The sequence below is a fragment of the Dryobates pubescens genome, chromosome 17 (assembly GCF_014839835.1).
Source record: "Dryobates pubescens isolate bDryPub1 chromosome 17, bDryPub1.pri, whole genome shotgun sequence".
NCBI classification, from domain to species: Eukaryota; Metazoa; Chordata; class Aves; order Piciformes; family Picidae; genus Dryobates; species Dryobates pubescens.
In genome coordinates, this window is record NC_071628.1 from 11,930,643 (window position 1) to 11,946,569 (window position 15,927).

The window sequence follows — 15,927 nt, forward strand, 5'->3', positions numbered from 1 at the left end:
TAGTTGACAAGCTTGGGCTCTCTTTGTAGAAAACATGAGCTCTTTTTTACTGTAAATGATGCAATGCTTGTCTGAGCAGTGCCTTACTGCAAAGCACCATCTTGTTAGCTTACCTCTGGGCATAACAGGTAGGTGTCACTTGCACAGAAATGAAAACAGAAGTTAATGCACTAATTAATTCACTCAGTGTTTAGAAATCCCTCCTTCCTATGCCTCCCTGCCCATGACTCCTAAATAAACTTATGCAGAAAGCAGACTGATTCCTCTGCATTTCTGACTTTGGGTATCTACACAGTGCTCCCTCTTCATACAGTTATCTTTGATGTAAAGCCACGATGTGCTGGCAACTAACTTTACCTGAATCCATTATAGGCACCCTTTGTATAATATGCACCTTGCTTTAGCACTCAAAACATTTGGTTCCCAAAAACATGATAGGATGGCTAGAGTAACCACTAACCAGACATACTGGAATGCCTGAAAGTGTCCAAGATTAGTCATTTGGCAGCAATCCTGGGGAAATGTAGCTTTACGTATCCCACTCTGGACAGAAAGGCTTAGTACTTGGGGCCTACTGGCAGGCCTGACCCTGACTCCTTCGCCTGCAGCGTGCTGCGTAGCCTGGTTCAGCCATGACTAGGGCAGCTAGAGCTGAGATGCAATTGCCACGAAAAGCTGGATCATTCACTTTGTCAAATCAGTCTCAGCATATTCTTTTCTTCACCAAAAAGAAAGAAACCTAAACAAACTCTTGGCCTTCATATTTGTTTTTTTCTGGGTAATTTCAGCTTCTGTGTTTGACAGCTGGAAGAAAAATGCATGTACCACATACACATCGATCAGCAGTCTGGTGGGTGTTTGTATATTATACAAGAGATCAAAGGTTGGAGACATTTCATTCTAATATGAGGGCAACAGAAACAAGATTACTGAAGAGCAGCATGTGTGCGCTCCTCAGTATGCAAATCAAGGCAAATGCAAGATTGCATTTAGGTGCTACAGAACTGAGCAGCAGTAACACTTCTTTGGTCAATGAAACTCAAGGCAGGGCTTGCATTGACACATCTTAAAAGAAGATCTGGCACCTTCATCTCACTGTGCTTTTAACAGGGGATCCAGCTGCCTGCATATGAAGTAATGCAACCTATTTAGTATGCCACATTCACACCAGGTAAGAGAACACAGCACAGAACCTGTGCCATTGCTTTGAGCAAGCCAGCACATCCAAGCCAGCAGCCAAGCACTGAAAAGAGATGGCTCAAAAATAACTCATAAGCAGCAGAGCCAGAGCAGCATTCTGGTTCCTAGGCTCAGTTTGCCTCACTCTCAAAAGAACCAGTTTGTGGGAGCTTGATGCTGAGCTTAGACAGAATTAGTCCCACTGGTTTGGGAGCTGGTATGCTCACCATGAGACCATGGACCTGGGCATCACACTATTTTGTGGGGCTGCTGTGGCCTCAGGTTTCTGCTCAGAGCTGCAGGAAATAAACCAGTTAAAACATGCAGAAACTGGCAGCTGTCTTTGTGGTTTTATGTATTAAGCTGCAGAACTGGTGCCAAGTACTCCTGCAACTCAGGACTGCACAGATGATATTGCTCCTTCAATGTACGATATTCATGTAGCATTCCAACAGTGAAAGAAACCAGCACAACCAAATGGATGAATGGAAAAATGAATTGCTTCAAGTTGATTTAAAGGAGATATTTAGTCATGCATGGGAAGGAAAAAAAGAAAATAGGTGACCAAAATAGAATGAAGCAATTGGAAACAGCTGATGTTTGATGAAAAGAAAGATATTTTCTGGGGTGAGAAATTTAAAAGCCTTGAGTATTTTGAAAGGGCAAATTATACATGACTTTTTAATCCCTTAAATGGTGCCAGGTTATCCAGAATCCATTCCAGAAATGTTTCCGAAACAGTTTATTCTAGAACTAAGCCAAAACCTTCAGCCAACTGTGGAAAAATCTCATTTAGAGTCAGACTAACATTTTGTGAGCTCATTGTCAATGTTGGAAAATTGCTCCAGCTGAAAGCATGAGGGAATAGTTTTGCAAAGGAACGCCTGAGTTTTAGCCTGGTTTTATGATTTGTATTAAGAAAAGGTACAAAAGGAAACTAAAATCCTTGACAGAAGGAAACAAAAATAGAAGGGCTGAGTTGCAATTTCTGACAGAGCTGTTTCATGGTGAACAAGTTTTATGCGGTACTGGAAGCAAGCATAGGGGTTTCCTTTACATGGTCTTTACATTATCGCACTTCGAATACAGACACAGAAGATCTCAGTTCTCCCCATAGCTCCTCATGACTACAAATGTGACAAAAATCAATTTTACTGCTCTAGTCAGTGTCCAGATCCCACCAACTACCATTAAAAATTCCTGCCAAAATGGCAGCTTAGATAGTGCAGTCACCCCCCAACTATTAAGAATTCAGGTGTCAAACTCCACAGAGCACACAGGTAACACTGTTGTGGGAACCAACAAATTACTTTCCCAATGCACCTTTTAATAGGCTTTGTGTAAACTTTTGGTCACAACCAAGTCTGAGGCATCCTAGTCATTCAAGTTTCTGGGTCACCAGCTGACCTTTATGTGCTATTAGCTTTTGGTTGTTTGTTTTTTGGTTTGGTTTTTTAACTTAGGGGGAAAAATAGTGAATAAGTGGCACATATTACTTTGTCCCCTTAGTAAATCACTGGCAGACATGGATCAGCATTCTGAGATGTGTGGACACAGGTAGGAAGTCAACCAGACAGTATAGTACTAGTTTTCATAACAAGTACTGATGTTTTAGTTCCATAAGTGTCCGCATCTTTTGTGGACACAAAGTCACAAGTAAGAAGTGTGCTGTCATAAGCAAATTATAAAGTCAGAAATGTGTGGCTGTATAAAGCTATATGAAATGTAACTCTGAAATCCTTGACATCTGGTGAAAACTTTGTACTCTGAAAATTCTATATATTGTCAGTCTGGCAAAGAGGACATAGATATCCCAAACTGAAGCCTAAGAAACTAGAAAAAAAGGTAAGTATTAAGTTGACCCCCAAAATACAGTTTGGGAGGTGGACTGGAGCTGTTTGGAAATTCCAGACAAATTTGGGAAATGAGTGTGAACACAGACAAAAATTAAAACCAGAAATGTATAGCATATTCAAATATGTTTTGAGCAGAGGGGTTAGGTCTCTTCCAACCTCAACTATTCTATGATTCTGTGAAATGTTCTGCTTTGGTGTTTTCTAAATGAAATGTTTTGGGTTTCATTTTTTCTTTTCCAAAATGAAAGGGGACAAAAATAAACAGCTTATAAAGCAACACCAGGCATTCAGTTTGGATTTAAATAAGAACAGTTTGCAGAATGTAAGGCTTTTTCTCCTAACTCACCTCAATTTTCTCCAAAGGAACCTCTGATTTTAGTTTCATTAGACCTGTGTTTACTTTACATATTTTGTGGGGAGGAGTCATAGAGCAAACCAAAAAACTCACCATTCATCCAGCCCTGCTCCCAACCCCTGCCTTCTTATTCACAGAGGAAAAACTACAGAGATGATAGAATTGTCGAGTCACTTAGATTGGAAAAGACCTTTAACATCATTGAGTCAAATCATTATCTAATGCTACCAAGTCTGGTGCTAAACCATGTCACTCAGCACCACGTCTACATGACTTTGAAACATCTCCAGGGATGGTGATTCAACCACCTCCCTGGGGAGCCTGTTCCAGTGTTTCATAACCTTTTCAGTAAGGAAGGTTCTTCTAATACCCAGTCTAAACCTCCCCTGATAGAACTATTCCTCTCATTGTATTACTAGGGAGAACAGACCAAACCTACAAACTCCTTTCAGGGAGTTGTAGAGAGCCAGGAGGTCTCCCTTCAGCTTTCTTTTCTCCAGGTTAAACAGCCTCAGTTCCCTCAGCCACTCCTCATGAGACTTGTTCATCTGACCTTTCAACAGCTTTGTTGCCCTTCGCTGCACATTGTCCAGCACCTCTTTCTTGCAGCGAGGGCCCGAAAACTGAACACAATACTCAAGGTGCACTCATCAGTGCTGAGTGCAGGGGGACAATCACTCCTCTGGTGCTGTTTGTCACACGGTTCCTGATACAGGCCAGGAAGCTTTTGGCCTTTTTGGCCACCTGAGCACACTGCACCTCACATTCAGCCAGCTGTTGCATCAACACTCCTGGGTCTTTCTCTACAGGGCAGCCTTGTAACCACTCTTCCTCAAGCCTGTTGCATTTCATGGGGTTGTTGTGACCAAAGTGCAGTGCCCAGCACAATAAATCCTTTCAGATGCACCCCAGTTTCTTCAAGGCAAGCATTTCTGCAGCAAAATAAACACTAATACCAGCCATGGTGCCCCAGAGACTTCCTCTTTCATCCACATGCTCCTCCCTTCCAAAGCTGCCTTGTCACTGTCTCTAAGACTGGGGAAGAAGGGACAGTTCAGACACACTTATTTCCCAACAGATTTTGTTCCTAAGAGGGAAACAAAACAAACCAAACAAACAAACAAAAGTTTCTCCTCTTTCATTCTTTCCCAACCTTTCTTTTTTTTCCTCTGTGTCTACATACCTATCCATGTAGTTACTAGTAGAAGAGAAATTATTGTATTAGAGAGCAGAGGGAAGTGGCACAGGGAGCACCATTGCACAATCAACAGCCACCACGATCAAGCTAGTGTCCCCAGGGCTGTACAGGCAAAGCAGAGCAATATTTTTCTATAAACACTAAAACCACTTGCAGCTAAGCCTTGTGTTGGGACAGTGTGAGAGTATGTGGCGTTCGCAGATCACCTACAACAGAGACCACATCAAGTCCATTTGGGGTAGACAACAGCTTCAGCTGACCAGGTGGTCAGGGTCAGCACTGCAAAAGGCGCTGCAGAGGTTGTTGGAACTGACAGGAGACTGGAGGGGTATCCTCAGGAACAAGGGGAAGAGGGAAGTGGGTTCTGGACACATGCAGGCACCTGGGTATCTTCTCCATGCCATGTGCCCATCTGTGTCTCAGGCACATTTGCTAGTACACAGCACCCTAATTTTGCTGGGATCCTGGCACAGTGACCCTACAATGCACAGCAGACTTGCTCCACTATAAAACAGCTTTTGCCAAGGTAGGCAGGGCCCAGGTGACCATTTACCTGTTTTAATACTAAGGGTCTTGGAGTCATCAGCTAAACATCTGTCTCCTCTTAGTATTCCAGTCTCTGATAGATCTGGTCAAAGTGTTTCCATCCAGCAAACTTTTTCTGAAGAAAAATTAAGGGGCTTATTGCTCTTAATAAGAAAATTTCCATCCTGTCAGTGAAAAGGGAAAAGAAAAGTAAAATTTGAAATAAAATTCTTGGTTTTGGTTGATTGCAGTGGGGTTTTTTTCCTTCTCTTAACTCCACCATCCCACTTTCATCTCCTTCCCTTTGCTACTGCCAAGAACAAAAAGAAACCCAAAAAGCAAGTGTATGGAGAAGGAAGCAGAGCTAACAAAGTCACTTGTACCTAAAATAAGCTGTTCTGGCACTGCAGCACATTACTGTGCCACTAGAGAGAAGCTGGTTTTCTGTACATTCTGCCAGAGAGCCTTATTCTACAATCAAAAGTACAATTCCTACGTGCAGGAATTAGTCCATTCAAGTCTGAGGTTATGATCACTAGTTTCTTTCTGGCTCATTTAGTCCACAAAGAAAAGCAAGCCAGTGTCTTGCTGTGTGCCCTGAGAAGAGGTATCTGGAGAACTGCTTTCACTTGGCTACATGGTCAGCTCAAATCCTCCATTTGCCCTATTTATTTTAAGGAATAAAAGATGAGGCCTGTGATCAGTACCTGACACAAACTATGGGAGCTGATTCAAATCCTGATTCTCAGGGCAGGGCTCCTGCATGAGTCAGGGGAAAATGTCAAACCCCCATCACACACTTGCTGCTGGTAAAATACCACTGCCATGCATTTGTGCAGTAGCACCCTATCTTCTCTTGTAGTAAAAAAAAATCTCAGGCCTCCCTAGCTGTGGTGAAGCTTCTTCATGTTCACAGTGAGGTAGGTCAGGATTGGTACAAATAGTGGAACAGGCAAGAAGTGGGGAAAAATTCCAGCCTTAGGGAGGGGAGGCAGTGGAACTCAGCTCATCATATTAGCACTTGTTTGCTCATGCAGCCACGCTTCAACGCAAAGAAAACCAAATCTCCATTATAATCTGACATTTTCTTACTAGTCTCCTATGTATTAATTCCTCTTTATTGACATATGCAACAGCACACTTTGATCAGCTTGTTAATCAGGTACTCTTGCAGCAATATGTGATGCAGTCTAAATAAGACAGGTTAAGTCCTTGTGTACACAAGGAAGCTATTACAAGAAAAAGGCAATGATGTAACTACTTTGTGCAAGAAGTAACCAGAGATTGGGTGCCCCATATGCTTGGGAAATTTTAGCTATATTTATATAATTTTTTATTACTTTCTGCTCAGCTTCACAAGATGTTGTCCTCCCAGCCATTACCAGTTTGGCTTGAAAGTCAAGATTTGCAAGTAGTGAAAATGCCTGAGGCTCTAAGCTTGCGGGGGAACTAATTTTGAGGGATCATCTCCTTTGTATAGTGTGTGTTTGCCATTCAAAATACTGACGACCCTTGAGACCATTGTTTAGATGCACAGCAGTTCTTGGCAAACAGGACTGCTGGGTTACTGTAGCCCTGTACCACGCTTCAGAGAAAAAGATCCTTCCTCCCCAAGGCATCAAAGGAAGAGACTTCATTGCTATGGAGGAAGAGCACTGGTACCAAACAAGGCTGCCTACTCAGAGATAGGCATCTCACCGCATGGCTGACCCTGTCGCCCAGACTCACACAGAATTTCATTTGCCAAAGCAATCTGATTTAGTGAAATACTGATCAGTCCCAGCTTCTACCGATATCAGCAGGGACTAGAAGCGCTGAAAAAAAATCAGAGCAGTATCACCACCCTGTGCCTCAGCCTCTGAGGGACCACAAGTAAGTCTTTATGAAGCCCTTGGATGGGTTCACTACCAAACAAAGCTAAAAACAAGCACGCACGATTAAAGCAGGACAATAACCTAAACTTAACAATCACTTCCTGTGATTGTCTGAGGCAGCCTGTAGAATTGCCTCACGATAAATCCTCGTGTGTCATTTATCATCATTAATCTATACTGTCAGAATGAATTAGGTGCAGAAGAGCATGTTAATTACAACGCAGATGACACTCTTAGCTTTAATTATCGTGGCTTCAAAGTAAACAGTGCCAGTTAATTGACCTCAATCACCATAAACGGTTGTTGGAGGAAAGCACTATTCAGCTGACAGCACTGACGTCCACCTTGCAGGATCTGCAGTCACAAGGCTGGCATTATATCGTTACTTTTCCAAATTGCTCTCTATTTCTATCCACATTAGTCAGGTCTATGGGACACTTTTTCCACTGCCTATGACATGACTTAAATTAGGGGTGACCAATTTTGTCAATATGTAGCGACCTAGCTTTATTTATAGAACACTTCAGATTAAACAGCAAAAGCTCCAACTGTCCTTTTATGCCTTTTCATTTTGCATTTAACAGCTACTTATTCATTTTACTTACCAACTAGAGCTATGTTTTTATAGCTTGTGGTTCCAATTTCAATATTATTTTATGCCATTTTCTGGAGGGCTAGGGTTATGGAATAAACCTAAACACTTGGACAGTTTGCTAGTCACTGGGACAGCAGCTAGTAGTGTCGCAAAGGCCTCCAAATCTCATCGGACTGATGTAACCCTTTTGTTATTGTAGGACCTAAGATAAAAAACTCTCAAACCCCATCAGATTCCAACAGAGATTCTCTGTGTGAAACCCAGCAGGCAGGCTGACTGCTCGTTCTGGCTGTTATCAGCATTAGCCTCATGTGAAGAAGAACAGATAAAGTTCTCCTCCATATCTCCCGCAGACAGGACAAGAGGAGGAGGGCTCACACAACATGGAGATAGCATGGTAGGAAGGAACACTCAAATGCTAAAGCTATAACAGTGTTGGAGTGGGCTCCCCAGTGAGGCTGTGGGTTCCCCAGTATCAGAGGCTTTAAAAAGCCAGGGAATGCACGGTGGAGCCTAGGGCTCACATAGTGTCTGGAATGCTGGCTGTCACTCTGGGGTATTTCCTGCTGCTTGATGCACCTTGTGAAAGAAAATACCCTCAATTTTCCCTGAAATGGCTGTGCAAAATGTGAAACCCTGAGAAGATACAAGTGGCCTGTGAAACATCCTGCTTTCCTCTCTCAAACAGAGCAAACCAAGGAAATAAGGAGCTACATAAATAAACCAATAAAGTAAAATTAAGGTGGGGAATTTAATCACTCAGGAGACAGCAAATTCAAGGCTCTGGTACCCATGGCAACTACTATTTGTCCACAGTGTATGGAACATTAACCTTAACTCCATATGCGGAAACAAGAAGGGGAAAAAAGGGACATATCACGTATGAATGCATATTTCATGCAGAGGGTACTCTGTGAGGGCTACTGTGGAAGCAATAATTAAATTTCCTGGCTGCAAAGCTGGTAGGTTCATGCACAAGCAGCTTTTCTGAGACACAAGCTAATGTCACCAGGCAGAGCTCCCCACTCATCCCTACAGTTTAGGCTGGGAAGATTCAAGGTCTTAGTTTGGCCGTAGTATCACATCCTGCCTTGTAAGATTCTGGCTGCTGTTCAGATTTTGTTCTGAAAATTGCCATCTGTTGATTTAAGGAATGCTGTGATGTTTCTTTCAGTCATTGGGTCAACAAGAATTCTGCATTTCTTATATGTTTTCCTTTTAAGCAACTAAAGCAAGATTCATCATTCAACAAGGCACAAGTCCAGTTCCTGATGGGTAATCAGTTTATTAGAATGTGAGAACCAGATCATTGGTGAGTTAGACAACAAATAAGTTATCAAAATCTGACAGAATTTGGCACTTTTCTTGACCTGAATTTTAACCCCAGGCTGGATGAGGAATTGGATTACTTACAGAAAGAGCAAAATTGAAAGCCAGACAGATAGATAGGAACATTGTAGATGGAATTTTTGTCTTTAATGCTTCAATTTTTACACGGCCTTGGACATTTGCTGACTGGTATATCTATTTGTGCTAAATTTTGGCAGACAGGAATCACAGAATGTTAGGATTTGGAAGGGACCAATCCCCCTTCCACAGCAGCATCCTATGGCAGGCTGCACAGGAACACATCCAGGCAGGTTTTGAAAGTCTCCAGAGGAGACTCCACAACCTCCTTGGACAGCCTGTTCCAGTGCTCCGTCACCCACACTGTAAGGAAGTGTGTCCTCATGTTGAGGTAGAACCTCCTGTGTTCCAGCTTATACCCATTGTTCCTTGTCCTGTCACTGGACACCTTCATCTTGACACCCACCCCTCAGATATTTATACTTTGAGAAGAGTCTCAGCCTTCTCTTCTCAAGACTAAATAGCCCCAGCTTTCTCAGTCTTTCTTCATAAGAGAGATATTCAGGTCCCATGATTGTTTTCATAGTTCCCCATTGGACTCTCTCCAGCAGATCCCTGTCTCTCTTGAACTGGGGAGCCCAAAACTGGACACAGTATTCCAGGTGTGGTCTCACCAGGGCAGAGTAGAAGGGGAGGAGAACCTCCCTAGACCTGTTGGAATTTAAGAGTACAGAAACCGACAGCAGAAATATAACAGCTGAGAAGAGTAATTGCATTTGTGGGGGTGGATATTTAAGGAAGAATAGAGTAATAAAAATTACTTCTGTCTTTTGTCACTGCCAGGGGTCACAGAAGCAAGCAGTCTGTTTGGTTATGACCTCTCCTGAATTTGGAGGTGCCACATGCTATCTCCTCCCAGGACCAGAGGAGGGTTGAGGAGAGGCAGAGACTTTATCACACTCTACAACTTCCTGAAGGGAGGTTGGGGAGGCGAAGGGGCCAGCCTCTTCTCCTTGATGACAAGCAACAGAGCTAGAGGAAATGGTTACAAGCTTCACCACAGGTAGTTTAGACTGGATATTAGGAAATACTTCTTCACTGAAAGGGTTATCAAACATTGGAATGTTCTGCCCAGGGCAGTGGTGGAGTTACCATCCCTGGGGGTTTTCAAGTGCCCTGGCATTTAGGGAAGTGGTTTAGTGTTGACCCTTCAGTGCTGGGTCAAGAGTTGGACTGTATGATCTTTGAGGTCTCTTCCAACCAGGTATATTCTGTGATTCTGTGACACAGCCCACAAGGGAAGGAGGTGTCTTTCCACGGGGGCTTCAGTATTCCCCACACAGCCCTGCTTCACACATGCCCTGGGTGAAGACACTTCACTTTGGGCAGAAATGGGCCTTAGAAAAAACTTGCATCAGAGGAAGCAAGCCAGGTATCAGTGTTTGCAGGGAGCCAACCTGCCTGCAATCCAGTGCCCAGGATCCCCCACATCAAATTTTTCAGCAAGAGCAGGGCCAGGCTCTAACTCAACCCATCACTTTATAAGATTATTTTTTTTAACCCATCCACAGTACCAAGCAGTGTATCTCAGGTCTGAGCTCTACCACCACTTTCTGATAGGGTGAGCCAAAAATCCAGCCATGCGCAGAGAGGGACTCATGTAGACAGTGAAGCAACAGCACACTTGTGTTGTGGGGAAGTGGGTGCCTTTGCAGGCTCCTCATCCCTGCTGAGTAGATTCGAGCAGGGCTGTGCAGACAGAGCTGGGGGCTGTTTGGTTAGGTGGGGCTCCCTGCAGAGGCGAGGAAAGGAGCAGAACGACACACAATAAACCTCTCTTCCTCACTGCAGTGTCCTCCTGCAGTACTGTGCCAGAGGGCTTCCATCCCATGGACATGTTTTACCCAGTCAAGGCCACATTTATCTAGCAGCAATTCACAGCGAGGAGATCTCCCACTGTGGAGACTGGTGTTTCTTTCACCTGCACTTCAAATTAAAAGTGCTCATATGAACGCCCTCTTCCAGAAAACCATCCCTGGGCTCTTCCACACCACAAAGCCAAGGTATAGCTGAGACACACAGCCCAAGTACATTCTGAGCAGCCTGCTTCAAACCTGTAACATGGAGATGTGGTGAGCAGAAAGCAGCGGTGCCTTTCCATAGCTGACTTAGGGGTCAAGCTTGCCCAGGGGTCTCACACTGTGCTCTGTGGGCCACCCACCCCTCAAACGTGCTAGTCCACATTTATCCCACCCTCCTCCTCCTTACTGAAGTCATTGAAAATCAAAAAGTCAGCTCCAAAACAGAGGCTGACAGAGGTCCCTCCCCAGCAAGTCAGTCCACAGGACAATAAAAGCCAGAAAGAAATAATTTCACATGAAGCAAAAAAGTATGAGGTAAGCTTCTTGCACTGAGGATGTCAGTGCAAGACCAGCAATGGAGAGCCATGCCATAACACCAGCAGCCTTCACAGGACACTCTGCTCCAGGGAATGGGAGGACTCCAAACATCAGTGATGCCCTTTGCTACATGAGACACAGGCACTCTCCTCCAGCAGGGTTTGCCATCGCTAGTGCAAACCCCAGACAAGGCTCACAAGGGCTGAGCTGAAATTACTAACCTCATTTCCAGAGAACTGTTAGTAACCTTGGACTCCTCTCACTATAAGAGTCTAAAATACGAGCTATTTCTCATCAGGGAGAAATGAAGATTCGATACTGCACAGCAGTGAAGAGCTGAACAAGCCAAATCTTGAAAAATAGTTTTGCATAGGTTTTCACAGAAGTCATGGCAGGCCCAGGAATTAATCTGGCCAGACACTAACACAACATCTGCACGTTAATATGAGTTAAAGCAGGTTTGAACACTGCTGAAAAATCCCATGCTCCAAATGATTTCCATTTTTGAATCTCCAACCTGCTCTTTGTGGAAAGGGGAAGAAGTGCAGTGATGAGGTAAATGTGTTTATGAATGCATTACTGTTACCTTTCTACTCTAACAGCTTACAGTAATGACTTTATCACCCATATTTATTGCTAATCAAGATCAGTGCTGAGGGAGGAGGAGGAGGGATCATTTCTGCTGCAAAGCTTGTACGAAGTCAAGATGGTTTTGCCTCACCACATGAAAGCCATAGCCCAGGCAGACTTATTTGCAGCCCATTCATGACTAGAAGTATCCCTTTCTTAGGAGTTTGCTCTTTTTCTTACAAGCACTCACATTTTTCTTGGCAACTCTTCTGTAGAGCAGCAAGCACAAGCCTGAGCTGCAACAGAGCAGCAAAGTCAAAGCATTCAGCAAGCTCTGCTGAACTCGTGTTAGAGGAGTTTCCTCAAAAGCAGCACAAGCTACTTCTCCAGCTAATCTTTCCAGCCTGTAGCTACAGAGCAAAGCTTAGCTGTGGACCTGTGTCAAAGGTACACTTGTTAACACATTTCCCCCGGAGTGCTCATTAACATTTACATCAAGTACTACGAGAGTGAAAAAGCTTCAACACAAACACACTGCAGGGAAACGCAAGGACCAAATTCCCTCTCCCCCTAGATGCAGTGTACTGTTTGCCCTTCAGGAGCTGGTGAAAATCCAGTTTGTTTTGTAATCGTCTGTTCTTTAAAATCAGATATTTCTGCAAGTTAATAGCTAACCAGCTTCTTTGTATTTAAAAGCCTACAAGTGCATTTAAAATTCTATGAAAGCAAGGCCCTGCTGGCACTGGCGCGAGCCAGACCGCATGCACGTCGCGGTGCCGAGTAACAGCGGAGGCACTCCCCAGCCTCACTGCAGAAAATGACAATGTTTTATGATTTTATAATAAACAGAAATAAAAGAACATCAACACACTCGCACTTGCATCTTGAAACAAGCTTGTGCTCACTTAAACACTAAGATAGGGAACACAAACGCAAATATTTGTAGTTGGATCTTCAGTTGCAACATTTTGCGATGCCGACAAAGGGGCTCTAATGAGTAACAGTTGTACCCACAATACGATGCAGACAAAGTTATTTGCAAACACAAATTTGCACTTGAAAAAAAATGGGAAGGCAGTAGCTGAACTGCTGGTTAATGAGCTATTCTAAATATTATTCCTCAGTACTTATTGAGAAAAATGTGCTAGCACACAGAACTATACATTTTAAGACTGTAAACTTCCTCTAGATTTTTCTCAGGGAAAAAACCAAAACAAAAACAAAACCAACAACTTTTTTCCTTTTTATTAAAGTGAAACCAAGAAAATCCCAGATTTACAAAAGGAAAACCATATCCCATGAACCATGAAGCAACAGTATGTAAAACCTCACTTATTCTGTGAACATTCAGGCCGTGAGGGAGTACGCATTATTATTCGATATACTCTCTCCTGCTATAACCATGCTACTTCCAGAAATCAGTTTCTAACTCCACCTCCCCAGAAATCAGGCTCTGAGATAAATAACACACACTATGAAAACACAGACTGTTTGATTGCAAACTCGGCTCGAGTTCTGTGAACATATTTTGTTATTGTTGCTCACTTGCCAAATATTTGGGGTGAATAATTTTCAGCCTCAGTGTTTACAAACTGCTGTCATTGTTTCCTCCCAGGTTTTGGTGGGGTTTGGGGGGTTTTGGTTTGATTTTTTGTTTGGGGTTTTTTTTTTGAGTGTTGCTTGTTGCTGCCTTTTAACTGGATAAACAAGAAGATAAAGAGTGAACAGAGGATGCAGCAGTGACGCTTGCTTTTTTTGTTTGTTGGGGAGGGGTGGTGGTTTTTTGTTTGGTTTTTGGTTAGGGTTTGTTTGGTTTGGTTTTTTGTTGTTGTTGGAGACACTCAAGTGAAGGATCCTAAGTTCTAATATGAACAACTGTCTGGGCAGTACTGTAGGAGATGTACAAAGCAATCAATGCCATGCAGAAGTTCCAACAGGACATTGTGGCTGTGATTGTGTTTCCCTTCCTTTGGCCAGTTTTTGAAACCAAACATATTTTCATTAGATACATACATTTCTGTAGTCACTAAGAATATTTTTTAACAGGTAGCAAACACTTAGCTATTTTGCAGAATGACAGTTGCCTAAGTTCCCTGTCTTAACTTCCAGTAACTCCTACCAAGAAAAGGCAGCTCTGAGCTAAAATCTTAACTGGCACATTCCTGATGTGATCTCCCAGAGACTTTTTCTCCAAAGCACAAATGTCTGGACTGAAAGCCTGGCCTCAACACAGGCAATAGCAAAACTTCTACCAGCCCCCTCCAGAATTTGTGAAGGCAAAAATCCCCAGTATTTGTGAGGAAACCAAAATGGAGGTAGAATCCCTAGGTCCAAGAATGTTAATAATTTAATTTCATGTAGCAGAAGGAGATTAATATAAACATGCTAACCTCTCCAGACTGGAAATCTTTCAAACTTCAAGCACAGGAAACAACACAGGGTTTTTTCAGACAGGATGTCAGAGTTACCACTGTGGTTATATGTGAGCTGAGGACAATGTTATTACATGAGATCAAATTACAAACACAAGCAAACAGAAAACAATCTCTGAACATAGCTGTTTGGGATTTGACAAGAAGCACATCTGACCCATTAGGATGGTTACATGCTCCTGAGTGAGTTCTGGGAGAACATGAGAAGCTTGCTGCTGAACATCAAGTTCCATGTAGCTAAATTGTCAATTTGTTTGCCCAAGGTTAATGCTTATCTTACCCTATGCTTGCCACGGTTTTACTAAACATGCTTGACCTGCAAATCTTAAAGCAGTGGCTTTGCTAAAATTATAAGAAGTTTCTGGATTTTCCAAGCACCTAAGAAAACTATTTTGGTAGTTTCCACGGCACAGAACCTGTAGTTAGTCAGATATTTGATACTTGCAGGGAGGTGGATGACAGTCGCTTAACCACGCACATTACCATTTAATTTCTATTTCTAATGTGTTAGTACAACCTTGCTCTAAGGAATTTCTGAAGTTGTTTACAAAAGCTTATGCAGAGGTTGTGTTCAGTCTGATCCAAGGGCAATGGTTTACTGAAGTCTCTTGTAAACAGCAGAGAGAGATAATACTTTCTGTAACTGGGGGGAAAATAAAAAGTCCTCACCTTGCACCAAGGACCATTAGAGACAGGGCTGGCTTCCAAAATATCTGCTGCTTCGTTTTCTTCCATGTCTGATTAGTTGCAAAACTTTGGTTTCAAATGCGGAACATTAAATCACCCTCTGGGCAAAACCAAACCATGGAGGCTCTAGTATCCCAGTTTGCAAAAACCCTGCAGTAAGCCACAAGTCCGTTTTATGGTCACTGGTCTAATCCCAGGTTGCAGATTCCGGTTCCTCGCCGGATTTCACAGAGCTTAGCTCTTGTCAAGCATTTACCTGTCTCAGACCTTCCTTGTGGATTCAGGTTTTCACACAACAAATGAAAAACATTTACTGCTTCCCACGGACTATAGGAGAACTGACACTGAACCTCTGATCATCTCAGAAGCCTGACAACAGAGTGCAATACGTGGCCACACCTCTCTGCTGCCAGAGCTGGCCTAGACCATAAAATCAGAAGCAAGGTCACCCAGCAACCAGCCATTCCACGTCACTACAGTAATAAAGCCAACTTACATTCAGCTTATTGCTTGGCTAGATAAACATTTTTACTAGATGAAAAAAAGCCCGAGAAGATGTCAGGAGGCTGATTGTTCTGAGCTGAGATACATTCATTTTGATTAATGTAAAGCTCTCAGCAGACAGGTATGGGCCACATATTAACCCACAAAGCTCTGTTTGCAAATGCTGTTGGAACCAAATGCCTGAGCAGGTCTGCCTAAGGATGAGCAGACTCGTGTGCCCCAGCAGGCTGGGTGGGTAACCCCTGCAGGGTCCCTTCCCACAGCGGCCATGAGCCCCCAGCCAGGTGCTGGCAGGACTTCCATGTGCCACATGGTCAGCTTAAAAAATTTCCACTTTTAAAAGTCTGTATAAAATAGGAATGAATTTATAAAACAGCCCTTGGTCCCCTGCCAGAGTCCATACAAA

At 43.2% G+C, this 15,927-nt stretch overlaps 1 protein-coding gene across 1 annotated transcript in view; it reads right to left on the minus strand.

Moving 5' to 3' along the window:
- The window catches only part of PDE8A (phosphodiesterase 8A), a 153,264-nt gene extending 137,881 nt beyond the window's left edge, over positions 1-15,383 (minus strand). Inside the window, exon 1 of the mRNA XM_009897276.2 lies at positions 15,000-15,383. Coding sequence (XP_009895578.1) covers positions 15,000-15,065 — 66 coding nt within the window. The 5' untranslated portion in view covers positions 15,066-15,383. The remainder of the gene's footprint in view (positions 1-14,999) is intronic.
- Positions 15,384-15,927: the final 544 nt, after the last annotated feature.